Genomic DNA, 19,231 nt, shown 5'->3' on the forward strand with positions numbered 1-19,231 from the left:
TCAGAGGCTTCATTATGCTAAAATATAACCTAAATAAGGCTTGATTTAATAACCTGCGTATGTTTTTAAACTGCGCTACGATTACGCACATTGCTATCTCTTGTATTGGACTGCTACATGCCATTGTCTGCTGCCTATTACAGCCTTGATTATTTCATGTTCTTTTAAATGGTTTAAGATTTTGGGATAAACTTTTTAAATTATCTTTTCAAAATATCACATTATCAAAAAAGATATATCATAGATATATTTAAAAAAAAAAAAAAAACAATATATCCAAAATATAAAAATTTAAAAATATTACATCATTTTAAAATGTAATCAAAAATATTAAATTATTTGAAAAGCTTATCCAAGATTATTAAACCAGGGACCATGTTGGATATGAGAAATTACATCACTGTGGTTGTGGTCACATGAGCCCTACATCATTTACCCAGGATTTACCCAAGAGAAAGATGCCAGAACCCTACACACAATTTAAAAAAAAAAAACATAAGACATAGTGTGTACTTCATAACTCATTTTTTTTTTATCTTGTTATTAATAAATTCTTTGTAATTGAAATTCACTTTTTCTCCTGGTCGGGTTGTTTTGATGCCTACTCTATTCCACCAACCTACTCGCCAGTGCTTGACTGTGCTGTATTTTTTGATGTACAGATTTCTGTTATTGTATATGCCTAATTTACCCCTCACAAGGTTGCTAGCCCTCTTCTTCAATAGAGGCATATCATGATATGCTTACTGTGTGCCTGCCTGGATGTTCTCTTCTTCTAACCCAGACTGTTTGGCTTCCAGAAGAAGGTTCCACTAAATATTTTTAGTGGTTGATGTGTACATGTAGATGGAAAATGATTGGATTTTTTTTTTTTTTTAAGAAAGGGATGTCACAAAAGCGGCAGGCTTATGGCGCAGAGTTCTGGAAAATATTGTATTTATTTAAAAACGCTTTAAACAGTAGAAATATAACTTATTAATTAAGACAAAGTCTATCAAATACATTACATTACGTTTAAGTTTGTCAATTTGACTGTTATTATGAACAGAAATGTAAACAAGTTTATAAGATCAGATTAAAGTGACACTCCAGGCACAAAGCATGAACAGCCATCATTACATATTTTCTGGAGGTTATTTCCCCATCATGGGGAAAAAAACAATGTATTCTATCATGGTATAGCTATCTAAACCATTTCTCAATGCTTGGTCTTGTCCTATAAACAGGAGCCGCTTCTAATGCTTTACAGACTTTGCAGTAAATGTGTTCCCAATCGAACTGTCCAGATGACTGATACATAGCCCTCCAGTTGAAATATTGTTGATATTTCTGATCATCCTTGTCTAACTCCAAGAGATAAGCAGCCAGTTCCTGAGCACTAGGGAAGTCATCTACATGAATGAAAGAGTGTGAAGGAATAAAACGTTCATAATTTTTACGTGATGGACCCATAACAATTGGCACTGTTCCAGATGTGAGTGCATTGTACCAAAGCTTCTCTGTGATATAGTCTTCATGGGCAGAGTTTTCAAAGGACAAGTAAAATTTGTATTTGGACAAAGTGTCTACCTGAATATCACTTGATAATGGAAGATGGCGCTTTCCATAAATGTCAATAGTTACGTATTGTTTAAGTTCCTTATAATATTGAATTCTCTTTGAAGTGGGGTACCAGTTACTGACTATCCAGGCAACAAGGTTGGTCTTTGTAGGGATGGTGAAGTTCTGATCTGATTTTTTATTCTCTAGGTAGCCATATGGAGTGAAAATATCAGAATCTGCTCTGTAAGACATGGTGAAATTAAATTTATTTTCCATGAAGTGTAGATTTCTGGTGTGTGATGGAGATTCCATGTTAAACCAAATCCAGTATTGGTAGATATGTCTAGGGCCTTGCGGTAACTGCGTTTTTGTTCTACTTACATCTTTGTGGTGGAAAATAACCACATTTGCCAAGGAATATAATTCTCTGTTATCAGTAAAAAAGCATCCAGATTGATCTAAGTGAGGAGGACATTCATTGAGTTTAAATTTCTGACCAAATGGGTAAGTCCAAAGAAGAATGACTTTAGAGTGTTCAAATTGGGTTTTATCTAGTTGATTAGATATCCATTCTTTCTGAGTGTTGCTCATTTGATAGACTGTTACCAATAACACAGCCAAACATATTTGTATAAAAATAACCAGAGCAATATTCTTCCTAGAGAGTTTTTGTCCTGAAAATGCCATCATGCAATCCTAGTCTGTTTCTTAAATAAGCTTTTTGCAGTATTTTCAGATACGTTCTTGGACGCTTTCATACCTTTTGCCAAAACAAATAGATAACATAGATATGATTGCATTATTGTAAGCAGTATGAAGTAACATAGTAACATCTATCTATCTATGTGTTTGTCTGTCTTTGTTTGAGCATAAATTACATGAATGGTGGTTTATAATCACATACTGCACAGCTACTGATGTCATCCCTGCAATTATTGCCACATTGAAAGGAAAGTAATGCACAAATCATCTTTGTGTAAACTGTAGGCCGTAATCTCAGGCAGAATTGAGACATTCATGTTCCAGTCTGCTGAGATTAGAGTGAGTTACACTCCTGATGGCAACCTGCTGTAATTTAAAAAAAAAAAAAAAAGGGGGGGGGGGAGGGTGGAGGTAAAATATCAATATCCTGAAACTGCAACTCCCATCAATATCTCAATATCAGGCAGCACTGTTACTTTAATGAGCAATTAGATTTGCAAAAATTATAATGCACAGAGATGATGTCATCCCCAGTGAATTATGAGCTTTTGCATTGTCAGAGAAGCTTGCTGGTGGCAAGAATCAGCTTTTCTTTATGTTGTCTTGTCATGAAATTATGTATTTGATGGCTAAGATTGGAAACTACATCTCCCCTAGCAGTCTCATATTTAGCACAGCAGCTAAACACCCCATGTTATTTTAGAGGGTCCAGTTTGGCTTGAACAGAAAGAGACAGAGACAGAATCACTACACTTATTTTACAAATCAAACACTGTATTTAATATCTTTGGATAAGCTTTGCAAATTATTTTTCAAAAATATTAAAATGTAAAAAAATATATCATATATAAAAAAATATATGTATCAAAATATTAAATAATTAGAAATCTTATCCAAAAATTATAACTTGAGACCCAGGTCACCAACCCTGTACCTTATGTAGAATTTGGGTCCCTGTTAAAAACCACTGGTTTAGAACATTCATTGAGTTTGCTGCCAAAAGGATACATTGATAGATGACTATACAGTAGATGATGCCTGTCCCATAATTTTCTGACATATGTCTGATGCATGTTTCATGCATACAAATAATTTTAGTACAACAAAGTATTGCTAGTTATCAGTTATTCCGATAAGCAGCCTGGATTCTCCAAAGGCCACTGAGACCGTGAGTTTGAGGCGGCCCGATGGAGTGTTCCCTATAACAGACTACATGTCCCAAGCTGCCATTTTGGTAACACGTCTTTTTCACTTTTCAATCTGTTGCAGATCAGTTTTACCAGCACCAAGTGATGCAGTGCTTCCTCAGAGCCAACCTTTATAGATTTCCAGGGCTGCCGTTACAACTCTTTGAGTCCCTTATAACCCCAATGGCCAGACCCCCAAAACACACACCCCTAAACACAGATACCATGCTCACAGGTACACTAATGGATACATAGACATAAACACACACACATACAACTGATACACACTGACAAACACACCCAAAGATAATGACTGCCAGAAATACTGTTTCAGATACACACAGACGGCACACTCTCTCTAGACACTCACATGAATACACTCACACTGTAAAACACATACATTCAGAAATATGTTTAAATTCATTCTTTTGGTTTCCTACCTCTTGTAGCTGGAGTGTGGCTTAACTGGGGTCCAGAAGGGATGTGTGGTGCCCCACGTGGAACTTCTTCAGACCCTGGGAGGAAGAGAAAAAGATCAGTCAGCACCTCCCAGTAAAGGGCTCACACAGGAGTTCTACAATGTGGCCTGGTTATGTGAGATAGTTATATCTCCTCAACTGGACCGTATATCTTTACAAGGCCCAATGCAGGACCTAGGATTTTTTTTTGTTATTCTGTCTTTCACTGTTAAAATACACCTACCATTAAAATTATAGACTGATGTTTTCTTTGTCAGTGGACAAACGTTCAAAATCAGCAGGGAATCAAATACTTTTTTCCCTCACTGTACACGCACAAACTTATAAATATTGACAGCAATAGCGGGCAGCCCACGCACATTCCCAACTCCTCTTCCTCTCCACTGTAATGCTGGGAAGAAGTTCTCTGATGTCACATCCTCACAGGCTTGCTATAGAGTAAAGGGGGCCCGGCAGTCCTCCCAAGTAGGGGTCCCACTCTTCAGGATATCTTGTGGACTCCCTGACTTGAGTGGGCCCCTTACCAGGGTAATGCCTGCACCCCCTAAGTGGGCCCCTTAACAGGGTAATGCCTGTACCCCCCCGAGTGGGCCCTTAATCATGGGAATACCTTTACCTCCCTTAGTGGGCCCTTTACCGTGGTAATGCCTGTACCCCCTGAGTGGGCCCCTTACCATGGTAATGCCTGTACCCCTCTGAGTGAGCCCCTTACTGTGGTAATGCCTGTACCCCCTACCCCCTGGGTCGGCCCCTTACCATGGTAATGCCTGTACCCTGCTGAGTGGGCCACTTACTGTGGTAGTGCCTGTAACACCCTAAATGGGCACCTTACCATGCTAATGCCTGTACCCCCATAAGTGGGCCCCTTATGGTGGTAATGTCTGTACTACCCTTAGTGGGCCCCTTACCGTGGTAATGCCTTTACCTCCTGAGTGGGACCCTTACTGTGGTAATGCCTGTACCTCCCTGAGTGGGCCCCTTACCCTGGTAATGCCTTTACCTCCCTGAGTGGGCCCCATATCGTGGTAATGCCTGTACCCCCGTGAGTGGGCCCCTTACCATGGTAATGCCTGTACCTGCCTGAGTGGGCCCCTTGCCGTGGTAGTGCATGTACCCCCTGAGTGGGACCCTTACTGTGGTAATGCCTGTACCTCCCTGAGTGGGCCCCTTACCCTGGTAATGCCTTTACCTCCGTGAGTGGGCCCCTTACCGTGGTAATGCCTGTATCCCCCCTGAGTGGGCCCCATATCGTGGTAATGCCTGTACCCCCGTGAGTGGACCCCTTACCGTGGTAATGCCTGTACCTGCCTGAGTGGTCCCCTTGCCGTGGTAGTGCCTGTACCCCCCTGAGTGGGCCCCTTACTGGTAATGCCTTTACTCCCCTGAGTGGGCCCCTTACCGTGGTAATGTCTGTACCCCCCTGAGTGGGCCCCTTACCGGTAATGCCTTTACCCCCCCTGAATGGGCCCCTTACCATGGTAGTGCCTGTACCCCCCTGAGTGGGCCCCTTGCCGTGGTAGTGCCTGTATCCCCCTGAGTGGGCCCCTTACCGTGGTAATGCCTGTACCCCCCTGAGTGGGCCCCTTACCGGTAATGCCTGTACCCCCCTAAATGGGCCCCTTAGCGTGGTAATGCCTGTACCTGCCTAAACGTGGGCCCCTTACCGTGGTAATGCCTGTACCTGCCTGAGTGGGCCCCTTACCGTGGTAATGCCTGTACCCCACTGAATGGGCCACTAACTGTAGTAATGCCTGCACCCCCCTGAGTGGGCCCCTTACTGTGATAATGCCTGTACCCCCCTGAGTGGGCCCCTTACTGTGATAATGCCTGTACCCCCCTGAGTGGGCCCCTTACCGTGGTAATGCCTGTACCCCCTGAGTGGGCCCCTTACCGTGGTAATGCCTGTACCCCCCTGAGTGGGCCACTAACTGTAGTAATGCCTGTACCCCCTGAGTGGGCCACTTACTGTGGTAATGCCTGTACCCCCCTGAGTGGGTCCCTTACTGTGGTAATGCCTGTGCCCCCCTGAGTGGGCCCCTTACTGTGGTAATGCCTGTACCCCCTGGTGATTGGTATAGTGCAGGGGCAGTGCCAGGCAATGTGCCAGCCTGACACTAATCTCTGCTGTTTCCTCCTAGTGAGAGGAGCCTGAAGTGAGCCGGGGTGTGACATCACACAACTTCCTCTTTCCCATCAGTCCCCACTTACCAGGAGGCTACATCACTCACATGTTTTCGGTGCCACCAACAGTAGTGGTGCAAACATTTCCAGTCACCACTATCTCTCATTACTATGCTACCATCACTCTAATCCTCCCCCCACTCCCATCACTTTATTAATATCTTCAAATCATTCTCTACCATTCAATTGCTCACTTTGCTCCTATAACTCTAATCCCTGTCCCCCCATTACTCTAAATTCATCCCTCTCTTCATGTCCTCTTATTAATCCAACCCATCTCTCCTTATTGTCCTCAGGCCCAGTACTCCCAGCCATCCCTATATTTCCATCCTTCCTTATGCTCCAATTATTCCAATCTCTCCCTCGTTTAACCTTCCATCTCTCCAATCCCTCTCGCCATGATACATCAATATACTATGTACATAACTGAGTGTTATTAGTATGTAGCTCTGTGACGCACATTAACACATGACAGGCGCACAGTCGGATTTGCCGGCATATGCGCTAACCTTACCCAAACCCCCATTAAAACACGGACACAGGTTATACTGTTGGAAATAATTAGTCCACAGCTTTATTAAATTATTAATAAAATAATTAAGGAATAACAAATGGGGTCATTGCAAACAAATCTTATTAAAGTTAACATCCCCCCATATACATAACATACCCCTAGCAATGACCCCACAATAATAACAATAGATAACAATCTAAAAAACATGTTAATACAGAAACTGGCCGCCCAATATGACCACATTTCCACCAGGTTAAATTGTAGGGGTGTACCGAGACACCGCTACCCACCATATCGATTGTAGGGGTGTACCAAGACACCGCTACCCACCATATCCATTGTAGGGGTGTACCAAGACACCGCTACCCACCAGTTCCAGTGTAGGGTGTACCAAGACACCACCACACCCCCAAGTTCGGAGCCACCGACGGGCTCGAACCTACCAACCACGTGCAACACTGCCCAATCCACACTAAACCTCAGGATGCCCACTTTCTCCTCCATCTACCCTCCGATCTAACCAGGCCATTCCCCGCCGCTGTGAAAAAACGGGAAATCAACTAACCTAACCAAATACAGGGAGGGTGGGAGGGACAACTGACAGGTAAGCTTAGGTTCAGTTAAAATGGCCACTTCATATAAGGGCTGGTGTAAATATTCCCCTTATGGCTCCGCCCTACCCAGCATGCTAGCTGTCACTAACTTCCTGTGGTTGCTATGCCTACCTCCTGGCTCTGTCAAGGCCTATTCCTCTTAGCTGCTCTGATCCATGGGCTACATGACAGGCGCACAGTCGGATTTGCCGGCATATGCGCTAACCTTACCCAAACCCCCATTAAAACACGGACACAGGTTATACTGTTGGAAATAATTAGTCCACAGCTTTATTAAATTATTAATAAAATAATTAAGGAATAACAAATGGGGTCATTGACAACAAATCTTATTAAAGTTAACATCCCCCCATATACATAATATACCCCTAGCAATGACCCCACAATAATAATAATAGATAACAATCTAAACAACATGTTAATACAGAAACTGGCCGCCCAATATGACCACATTTCCACCAGGTTAAATTGTAAGGGTGTACCGAGACACCGCTACCCACCATATCGATTGTAGGGGTGTACCAAGACACCGCTACCCACCATATCCATTGTAGGGGTGTACCAAGACACCGCTACCCACCAGTTCCAGTGTACCAAGACACCACCACACCCCCAGGTTCGGAGCCACCGACGGGCTCGAACCTACCAACCACGTGCAACACTGCCCAATCCACACTAAACCTCAGGATGCCCACTTTCTCCTCCATCTACCCTCCGATTTAACCAGGCCATTCCCCGCCACAGCTCAGGACTTGACACCTAAAGCTCCTGAGCGACCCCCAACACACTGGAATAAGGCCTGTTGAATGCCTTCCTGAAGGCCCAATTTAAACAGATCACACCTTACATCCGAAAACGTACCCCATCCCCCCTGGAGTACCCAGGGAGCTTGCCTCCCAGTTCGTTGTGACTCACTGTTACACCGCCCCCACATCTGATAAATACCGCCATCAATTTTTTTATTAATTCGTCCTCGCCACCGAGACCGGGTACCTAGTATGTCTCCAATGTAACCGAGGAACCATCTCGGACCGCACCACCACCACACCTGTGGCCAGCTCCCATAGCCAGTCCACCTCCCTCTGCCTCCACCTGTTCAATTCCTTTTCCGGGACCATGCCGATATCTTTCCCGCCCTTGCGGATTACCAGAATGTCCTGGACAGTACCTCTAGTTACCTTCTGGAAAATATCCTCCACTATTGCCTTGCCACCAAAACCCCCGAAAACCAAAACCACTCCAGCTCCACCAATTCCAAAGGAAAGCCCAGTTGCGCTTGACCCGCGTCTCCCTTCTGCGCCCCTTAGATGTAAGAGTGGCCCACCAACCATGTCACCAAACCTGAAACGAAAGCAGCATAGCCCCAAACACAAACCCATACGTCCATAGCCATTAAACCACCGCTTGACCCGCGTCTCCCTTCTGCGCCCCTTAGATGTAAGAGTGGCCCACCAACCATGTCACCAAACCTGAAACGAAAGCAGCATAGCCCCAAACACAAACCCATACGTCCATAGCCATTAAACCAAATAGACCGGCCGTAAACAGGACTTAAACCGTACTGACTCCCACTTGCCTAAACGTTTCCCCATGTCCTCACTTAAAACCAGGCGGGACGCCTCTGTCGCCGCCATTATCCGGGAAGCATGGGCCCCAAAGTGCCCGGGATCCAAACCCAACATTGTCAAGCACCTCCGAACAAACCCCTGCGGGAATTGAATCGCGACCGCGCCGATCCATCCCCTTTTACCAGTAAGCCACCCGGGATGTCCGGGCAAAGCTCCAAGTAACATGATGCGCTTGACGCCGGGCGTACCCCTGACCCCGGCAAGGAATATAGCTTTACCAAACCTCCTTTACCAGACACATCCGTTCTTGTACAACCCTACCGAATCATTACCTTAACAGACTGAGGTTTTTCAACCGAGTGTAGAACCCCCCCAACACCCGCCTGAAAGGCACTCACCAGCTCCCCAATCCGAATTTCTCCAAGCCCCCGAGAAGGCCACCGCAAACAAACTCACCTCAAAAGTAGAGTAACACACCACCAGGTGTTGCGTTACCCAAGGAAACCAGCCGCCCGGCACCGACATATTTCATACCTCTCCGTAAGACCTGCGATGCCTGACGGATGTGTCAACATTCCGTCACTTCATCCCAATCGGTCAGTTTGAACCCTAACGCCAATGCCGCCATGCTCCTGTCCATTGCCGATGGAGCTAACGCTGAAAGAACAAGTGGCTTAGGAACCACAGCAAGGTATCCCTTCGCCCCTCCTTTGACTGGAACCCCCAGTGAAACCAACCGCCTCGTCCCATATATCCCAAACCTCTACATAGGCAGTCCCCGTGCCCGGTGCCATAGGATTCCGTATCAATCCTCCAAGCATGGCGTCTCGAGCTGCCACATTTCCTCCAGACCGGCCTGTCCCTCCTCCCGTGCCCCCTGGGGCCGCCATTCGCAGCTTGTCCCCTTGTGCGCGAGCCAAGTAACCAGCCCCTACCTTCCGCCAACCAGGCACGTGGCGTGCCTGCACCCGATATTAAACGACCTGCACAATAATACGAATCGCCGCCATTGGCGTACCTCCTGAACCGAGGACCCGGCTGGATGGTAAACCGCATGAACCCCGCCGTATTGTCTGTGAATTACGACTTTTCGGCCCTTAATCCTTCACCTTTTAGAGCCCCGGCCACTCCCAATGGAAATAACTCAAGAGATGCCAACTTCGAAATAGAGGACTTACCTTTCATGCCTCCTGCCACCGCTCCGCGCACCACCTGCCTTCCAGGTATGCCCCGGAATCTATGTTCCCAGAGGCATCCGTGAACAACTCGATACCACCCGCAATGGCTCCACAAGTAGCCTTCGCCATGAAACTGCTACAGACCCATTCCTCGCGACTAACCTGACATGCGAACTTGAAACTGCCTTATGAACAACTGCGATTTCTCAGCGTGACCTTCTTGGACCTGTGAACCTTCACCCTAATTCCCGAAGTGCAGTCAACTGATCCCCAGGCAATTGACACTCTCCTACCACCGAAACAATTTCCAGCCTAAGCTAAGACATGCGGTAGGATTCCCGCGACCGTAAGGTATGTCCACAAAGCCCCGGCCCAGCCGAGCCCACACAGCAAGCTATCTTACAGATAATGTACTAAGGAACCCCTTCCTGATTCCTCTTTCACCACCCACTCCCAGACGGAACCAACTTCCCGAAGTAGGAACATGAAATGGAACTGCCTCTTGGCAAGCAGAGGTTACCAATAGGCAACTGCAAACATGCAACCCAAAAGATGGAAGGGTCGTCAATAATCGAACACGTCCCGCTCCCCCGAACCAACTCAACGGCAAGGCCGAATGATGCCAAAGATACAGAACAGGTCCGTGTCGATGTCCTCATTTACCGATGCCCCTTTCGGGTGCGATACGTTTTTTATCAGGCTGAATTTGCCTGCTCCTGGGGGCGCGCCGGCAGCCCCCGGAAAGAGCAAATTTCCTGCACCATCACTAGGAAACGGGGACCTTACCCCGATTACGCCTACTAGGATACAAAAGCCCTAAGCCAATTCCCAAAGTCTTCAGTATCTTGCGATACTTCCGCCTTTCCCCTCCTCTTCTTTTCCGGCCTCCTTCCTATCATCCCCTTTTAAAATCAAGGAACTCCTCGAGCGGAAGACAGGAACATTTTTTTTTTTTTTACAAAATCCCTTAATCAAATCTTATCCTCCGCCTTCAAGTGACCCCCCAATGTCCCCGCGATGGACACATGCCCATTTCGTCACGCCGCGCCTGGAATATTGCCACACATCTAACTGTTCTCCTGCCCCGTCGAATGTCCCCGGTACCGGTACACCCTATTCCCCTTCCCTTCCCGGCACGCCATCACCACCGCCCTAACTTCTGCCTCCCGACGGCCCCTTTTTTCCTTGATCATGACCCTAAAATGATTTTTGCAATTTAAAAAGTGTGGTGTGTATTGACTCACCGCCTGAACCCCCGTCTGTGCTGTCATTCCGTCCACCTTGCCAGTCTCTGGAGTATCTGGTGGACGCCGACTCCTGTCCGCGCTGGTCCCGCTTCAAGCTCGTAGGAGTAACACTCCTCGACCTGCTGGGAGAAGATAACCTGGGTAGTCTGTTCTGATATAGCCTTACCAGCCCTTCCTCTCTGCGCTCTGTTCTGTCGTCCTAATCTCTGCTCCTTCTTGCTGCCTGACCTTCCTGGCCGCAGGCGTCACGCCTCTGCCCTAGTGAAATCCTGCCAGATGAAGCTGAAGCGCTGCACTGAGACCTCCTCCTCTCCCAGGAACTGGACCACCTCCTACCACACCGACTTCTTGACGGGCTCCTCACCTGCTCCTCCATCCCTCATCCGACCTCCGGCTGCTGCTGTGTCTGTCATTGTCCCTGCGCTGCTCCCTCCCGTACACACACCTGCTGACGCTCCTCCTGTGTTCCTGCTCCTGAGAATGCCCCCCAGGGGGCTCCCGCTTGCCTCTGTCCCTTACGTCCATTTCCACCCGTCCTTGTCCTCTCTTCTGCCCTCTGCTCGCAGTACCTGGCCTCTCCCCGGCCGCCTCATCCACTTGTGGCCCCTTTAATTAATCCTGGTTGCTGGCCTTCCCCTCCATAGCTGCTCTGCTGCGCCTGTGAAGACTCCGCCTGCTGCTTTCACTATCCCCTTCCTTCACCTCTGACCTGACCCTGGCCCCATCCAGGGCCATCCCGCCCCGCCGACCTGGCCCCCCCCCCTCCCCGCCTGCCCATTGTGGGGGAGGACCGCTTTTACACTGCTGGCCCCTTGCATCATTCCCCCTGTCCCTCAAGTATGCCACCAGGGGCAGACTCACCAGGACGCCTCTTGACGCTCTCCCTGCCCGGCAGCCATCATGTCATGCTGGATTCCGCTGTCCTTCGTGCTTTCCCGCCCCCCGCCTTACGACAGGGAGCGCTCTTCCTGTGCGGCCTCATCATGGCCTGCCACCTTGCCTGACCGGCGCCGCGTCGAACAGACGGCGCCGGCCGCCCTCCAACTCCCGCCTGCTTTCCAACCTTGTTTTCAGCTGTCCCCTTGCCGCCTCCTGACAGGCTCTTGCGCCGCCGAACTGCCGATGTCACTCCCGGGCTGCTGCTGGGACAGCCTCGCTCTCCTTGCCGGTCTCCGTTCCGTCGCCGCGTGGGGGGGGAGCAGACGTGCTCGGGGCCCCCCAGCTGCTCCTGCAGCCACCAGCCATGATTTCTGCCACAACCTTTGTGTCCAGGATGGTGGCTTGCTTGGAGTTCTGTCTGAGGCTGATGGGAGTGAGCATGCAGCAGCAGCTCACTCCAGTCTCTCCTGTACCTCCATGCTGCCTCCTGCCTGAATACTGCTCTGTTCTTCTATGCTGCCTCCATGCTGCTGCCTTCTCCCTCCAGGGCAGGCAGCTTTCACAACTGACAGGTAAACTTAGGTTCAGTTAAAATGGCCACTTCATATAATGGCTGGTGTAAATATTCCCCTTATGGCTCCGCCCTACCCAGCATGCTAGCTGTCACTAACTTCCTGTGGTTGCTATGCCTACCTCCTGGCTCTGTCAAGGCCTATTCCTCTTACCTGCGCTGATCCATGGGCTACAGTACTGTTAGCATTGTTAAGGGGAGCTCTGTGATACATTCCTATATTATGCACATTACTGGGGGGGGGGGTTTGGAGGGGGCGGCAGGGAGGGGAGTTGTTGCTGTGGAGCTCTATGATACACTCATGCAAACTACACATTACTGTGAGTTTTATTACTGAGAGCTCTGCGATACACTCATACACACTACACATTACTGTGAGTTTTATTACTGAGAGCTCTGCGATACACTCATGCAATACACAACACATTACTGTGAGTTTTATTACTGAGAGCTCTGCGATACACTCATACAACACACAACACATTACTGTGAGTTTTATTGCTGTGGAGCTCTGTGATAACTCAAAAACATTGCACATTACTGTGAGTTTTATTGCTGTGGAGCTCTGTGATAACTCAAAAACACTGCACATTACTGTGAGTTTTATTAAACTGTTTAACTGATTAAAAAAACATTAGGCAGGATTTGTTTCCCTTCCACGTTTCGATTGCTCTGGTATGATTGCCTAAGTCCTTCGATGCTCAAAAAATACCTGCAAATATTGGATTTATGTGTATGTAAATACTGTATGAGGGGGGCTTATTGAGGAAACTGACCTTGGAACAGCCTGGCCCTGCATATAACAATTAATAATTAGAACAAATGCTAATGCATACTACTACAAAACTAGATACAATTACCATTATTATATAGCGCCAACATATTCCGCAGCGCTGTACAATATGTAAGAAAGAAAAACACTACACATTACTGACTCCTAACAAAACATAAATTATATACTGGAGCAGTAAGTGAACATTACCATGTCCAAACAAGCTACAAGCCAGAAACAATGCTGTGATGCAGCCAAACTAATTTTCTGCTTTGAATCTTAACAAAGTCATTTGCAAAGTTATTGTCACAATTGGGTATTTTGGGAATCTGACCAAAGAATTTAGATTTTCCTATAAAAATAGGGTAGACGAGAATAACTGAATTGGAGAGGTTTTTCTAGTTTAATTATTGTGACCATACAGTGCAGTTCCCTGTTAATTTGTTACAAAAGCAGTGAATATCTCTGTTGGAAACTGTCAAGAAAGGATTTAAAGAGAAGAATTGGAAAAAAAAAAAAAACTGTCATATGCATATGTAAAATGTATCTGAAATAAATTCTGGGGGGGGGGGGGAACAAGTTACATTTCTATAAACTATGAAAATAATACTTACTTAACCCCTTAAGGACCAAACTTCTGGAATAAAAGGGAATCATGACGTGTCACACATGTCATGTGTCCTTAAGGGGTTAAAATATTCTTATTATAATTATATAAATATAACAGATATTTGTTTTATTTTTTATTAAATTACATGTTGGTAGAACTTAGCTATCATATAATTAACTTTAAAAGGATTTTCAGATCCTACCTGTCTCCACTTTGTTTCTCACTGATTTTTGTTCCAGTAGTTCATCAGCAAAACTCACCCTGTATACTATTAAGAAACATGGTAATTCAACTATATATACCCTATGACGTAACATGGTTTACATTTATGATGAATGCTCAAGATAAGTTCTGTTCAATACCTGTGGGTTTGGCATTTATTAACAGGCAGTGTACAAGAAGTCCCTCTTTCCATACACCCATCGTCTGAATACTGAAATCATTTCTTGAAAGGAATTCATAAAAGTACTACAGTGCAATCAGGGTTATTTACTTAAGTGAGAATCCAAAGTGAATTTCATATGTAAAACCATTGTAGCCAAATTGAAAGCAGAGCTGGTTTGCAGAATTCTTTTAGTTTGGCTATCTGCACCTTAAATTCACTTTACATTCTCACGTTAGTGAATAACCCAGATAAACTAGAATTCATGTTTTACCGAAAATTATAATTTGATGAAATTGTATAAAGAAAGCCAAACAGGAATACAAATATTGATGATTATATTTATTTCTTAAAAACAGTCCTGAATTTAAAAAAAAAGAAAAAAAAAGGTCTCTTTTCCGTTGCTAGATTATTTTCATTTTTTACTCTCACGGCTTTTAACTTTGGAGTATGCATTGGATGCTCTCCTGTTTATTCCTAGTATTGGTTACCTGACCGCCAGACCCTAGGGGCATTTTTAAAGCCTCCTATGACATGCCCGTTTAGGTGTAAAATAGAGGGTATAATCTCTCCAACCAAACCCAAATTCCTTAATCTATGTGCTAAAACAAGTTTAGTGATAACTATAGCATGGGAGGGGGTACTTTAGCCATGGGGTGGGCAACTACCCCGTACACTCTATTGGTTAGACAGCTACCCCATACACTCTACTGGTTAGACAACTACCCCGTACATTCTACTGGTTAGACTTCGCTCTATGTTAATTTGTATGTGCACAAAAACAAAAATCCTCTCTTTTCTTACTGCTTTTGTACGAAGTTTAAATGTCATTGTTTTGTCTGAACGATATGTCTTTAACTTTGTTCCTCATGCTTGCATGCTCACAAATAAAGAGAGATATAAATAATTAAAATTTAAAAAATACAGTCCTGAATTATGGATAAACTGAACAAAATATAACAACTAAATGGGAAAAAGCAGTGTGATGAGTGCTCTGTTCAAATTAATTAACATTTTGGTGGAAGTGGAATGTTATTACAAAAAGGGTAAAAAGAGATCAACAGTGATGATATGTTGATCTCTAGCAAAGAGTATTGATTGACAGGTATAATATCAATGCATAACCCTTTATTTCAAAGTTATCTCAAACAAATGTTAACAGTAGAGTGTGGAGGAGATATATATTAGAGCTAACAGGTGAAAAACATGAAAAGGGAACTAATGGAAAAAGAGAAATTAATAAAACGGTAAAATGCCAAAAGAAATAGGAAGTCAGCCTTTATTAGTGGTTCCAACTTCGAACTCTCTTGATAAGATGCTACTCACATTTATTTCCTGGTCTTTTGGGGAGTGCATTAATCCCACTGTAGTGACTTATGATTAAGTGTTAGTGCTGTGTATACCTTAATTTTTGCACTCTGCACGAATACATTTCAATTCTGGGATTTGGATTCACGAGCATTTATCCTTGATGCGCATCCGCATTAAACGTCCGTGGTTATGATAAAGTCCAAAGTACCGCATAGGATCTTCATTCTATGATTTAACCCCTTAAGGACACATGACATGTCTGACACGTCATGATTCCCTTTTATTCCAGAAGTTTGGTCCTTAAGGGGTTAATAAGTCTCAAGATTTCATTTGTGCGCTGGTCTCTCATGTGTCTAACTTAAGAAGACTGGGCAGAGTAAGATTAATTTTATTATTATTTTTGGTATTTATATAGCTACAACATATTCCGCAGCGCTTTACAATAAAATAAGAGGGGGAAATTTAACAATAAATGAGACAATTACAAAAAGTTGCAGGAACAATAGGTTCATGAGGACCCTGCTTAAACAAGCTTACAATCTAGAGGAGGTGGGATAGAAAAACACAACAGGACAGGGAATAGCAATCAAACAAGGTGAAAGTGAAGCAATATTGTTATTATTGGTAAGATGCGTACATTCTAAATGCTGAACATTTTCTTAAAGGGACACTGTAAGCACGGTGTGACAACCCCTCTTTGCCCTGGACGTTTGCCACAAATTCATGGAGGAGTGTAGAAGCTAGCCTTCTGCCCACTGACTGTGGGCCATATACAAAGACCCCGTTCGGAAGTTAAATCTCCCCAACCGCTATTAGTAGCTTGCCCTGGGTGCCCCTGGTTCGGCACTTTCCTTTCATGCGAATGGAACCAAAAGCTGGCTCTCTGGCGGCCGTTCGCATGAACCAAATACCACGAATAGTCCCAGTGGTACTTAGCCACGACCGCTATGGAACGAATTTCGTCATGACAACTTCGTGGGTTCCCAGTCACCTTAGCGGGACTTAGCCGCGAATGTTATGTAACTGTTTTCAGCATGAGGCGACCTTGCGGTTCCTGGACAAATTGGTTCGCAGTTTTGAACCACTTTGAAATCTGCCAGGAGAGCGCTTTTGGGAGAGAAGGTGCCTGAGACTAAAGAGAACAAATGCTACCTAAGAGCCAGGTGGAGCACCCCGTATTGCGGCCAAAGGAGCTCTGGAAAGTTGACCGGCAAAAGCACCAAATGCCCTGGAACTGTTTTGGGAATAGGAACATGTGTGCGGCCGGTCAGAACTTTAACACAGTGGTGTTTCCCCTACACTGCATGGATCTGAGCGCTATTTGGAGAACTTGGGCACTCGAACCAGGGCTATTTAACAATATATTAACCTGAGCAGCAATAGGTTTAGCTGAAAGTGCTTTCAGCCTATCACAGCACCCATTGCTGGTATCAATTGGTATGGCTCCAAAGAAGTGTATAAACTCTACCTTAGCCATACATCCGCTAGGGGCTGGACTTTGGGTGGCCAGCGTCCTCATTTAGTATTAAACTACTCAAAATTACTTAACACTGAATGGAGAAATATAAATACCGCCATCAATTTTTTTTTTAATTAATTCGTCCTCGCCACCGAGACCGGGTACCTAGTATGTCTCCAATGTAACTGAGTAACCATCTCGGACCGCATCACCACCACACCTGTGGCCAGCTCCCATAGCCAGTCCACCTCCCTCTGCCTCCACCTGTTCAATTCCTTTTCCGGGATCATGCCGATATCCTTCCCGCCCTTGCGGATTACCAGAATGTCCTGGACAGTACCCCTAGTTACCTTCCGGAAAATTTCCTCCACTATTGCCTTGCCACCAAAACCCCCAAAAACCAAAACCACTCCAGCTCCATCAATTCCAAAGGAAAGCCCAGTTGCGCTTGAACCGAACCGCAGCTCCCTTCTGCGCCCCTTAGATGTAAGAGTGGCCCACCAACCATGTCACCAAACCTGAAACGAAAGCAGCATAGCCCCAAACACAAACCCATACGTCCATAGCCATTAAACCAAATAGACCGGCCGTAAACAGGACTTAAACCGTACTGACTCCCACTTGCCTAAACGTTTCCCCATGTCCTCACTTAAAAGCAGGCGGGACGCCTCTGTCACCGCCATTATCCGGGAAGCATGGGCCCCAAAGTGCCCGGGATCCAAACCCAACATTGTCAAGCCCCTCCGAACAAACCCCTGCGGGAATTGAATCGTGACCGTGCCGATCCGTCCCCTTTTACCAGTAAGCCACCCGGGATGTCCGGGCGAAGCTCCAAGTAACATGATGCGCTTGACGCCGGGCGTACCCCTGACCCTGGCAAGGAATATAGCTTTACCAAACCTCCTTTACCAGACACATCCGTTATTGTACGACCCCACCGAATCATTACCTTAACCGACTGAGGTTTGACAACCGGGTGTAGAACCCCCCCAACACCCGTCTGAAAGGCACTCACCAGCTCCCCAATCCGAATTGCTCCAAGCCCCCGTGAAGGCCACCGCAAACTAACTCACCTCAAAAGTAGAGTAACACACCACCAGACGTTGCGTTACCCAAGGAAACCAGCCGCCCGGCACCGACATATTTCATACCTCTCCGTAAGACCCGCGATGCCTGACTGACGTGTCAACATTCCGTCACTTCCTCCGAATCGGTCAGTTTAAACCCTAACGCCAATGCCGCCATGCTCCTGTCCATTGCCGATGGAGCGAACGCTGAAAGAACAAGTGGCTTAGGAACCACAGCAAGGTATCCCTTCGCCCCTCGTTTGACTGGGACCCCCCAGTGAAACCAACCGCCTCGTCCCATATATCCCAAACCTCCACATAGGCAGTCCCCATGCCCGGTGCCATAGGATTCCGTATCAATCCTCCAAGCATGGCGTCTCGAGCTGCCACATTTCCTCCAAACCGGCCTGTCCCTCCTCCCGTGCCCCCTGGGGCCGCCATTCGCAGCTTGTCCCCTTGTGCGCGAGCCAAAAAAACAGCCCCTACCTTCCGCCAACCAGGCACGTGGCGTGCCTGCACCCGATATTATACGACCTGCACAATAATACGAATCGCCGCCATTGGCGTACCTCCTGAACCGAGGACCCGGCTGGATGGTAAACCGCATGAATCCCGCCATATTGTCTGTGAATTACGACTTTTCGTCCCTTAATCCTTCACCTTTTAGAGCCATGGCCACTCCCTATGGAAATAACTCAAAATATGCCAACTTCGAATTAGAGGACTTACCTTTCATGCCTCCTGCAACCGCTCCGCGCACCACCTGCCTTCCAGGTATGCCCCGGAATCTATGTTCCCAGAGGCATCCGTGAACAACTCGATACCACCCGCAATGGCTCCACAAGTAGCCTTCGCCATGAAACGGCTACAGACCCATTCCTCGCGACTAACCTGACATGCGAACTTGAAACTGCCTTATGAACAACTGCGATTTCTCAGCGTGACCTTCTTGGACCTGTGAACCTTCA

General features: G+C 46.2%; 1 protein-coding gene and 1 long non-coding RNA gene across 2 annotated transcripts; both read right to left on the bottom strand.

The window, feature by feature from the left end:
- Positions 1 to 560: 560 nt before the first annotated feature.
- Positions 561 to 2,255, bottom strand: LOC134579355 (4-galactosyl-N-acetylglucosaminide 3-alpha-L-fucosyltransferase FUT6-like). The gene has a single exon (XM_063438625.1). It carries the CDS (start codon positions 2,230 to 2,232, stop codon positions 1,183 to 1,185), a length of 1,050 nt encoding a protein of 349 aa, XP_063294695.1. The 5' UTR covers positions 2,233 to 2,255; the 3' UTR covers positions 561 to 1,182.
- Positions 2,256 to 2,258: 3 nt separating this feature from the next.
- LOC134579356 (uncharacterized) lies at positions 2,259 to 3,946 on the bottom strand. The gene is made up of 2 exons (XR_010086200.1): positions 3,872 to 3,946; positions 2,259 to 2,302 (listed from the first exon to the last, which is right to left on the bottom strand). It is a non-coding gene; the product is annotated as an uncharacterized LOC134579356 (long non-coding RNA).
- Positions 3,947 to 19,231: the final 15,285 nt, after the last annotated feature.

The sequence above is a fragment of the Pelobates fuscus genome, chromosome 12 (assembly GCF_036172605.1).
Source record: "Pelobates fuscus isolate aPelFus1 chromosome 12, aPelFus1.pri, whole genome shotgun sequence".
In the NCBI taxonomy this organism is placed as follows: Eukaryota; Metazoa; Chordata; class Amphibia; order Anura; family Pelobatidae; genus Pelobates; species Pelobates fuscus.

Excerpts from the sequence above, each read along its gene's own strand:
- LOC134579355 (XM_063438625.1), bottom strand. The coding sequence starts at position 2,232 with ATGATGGCATTTTCAGGACAAAAACTCTCTAGGAAGAATATTGCTCTG.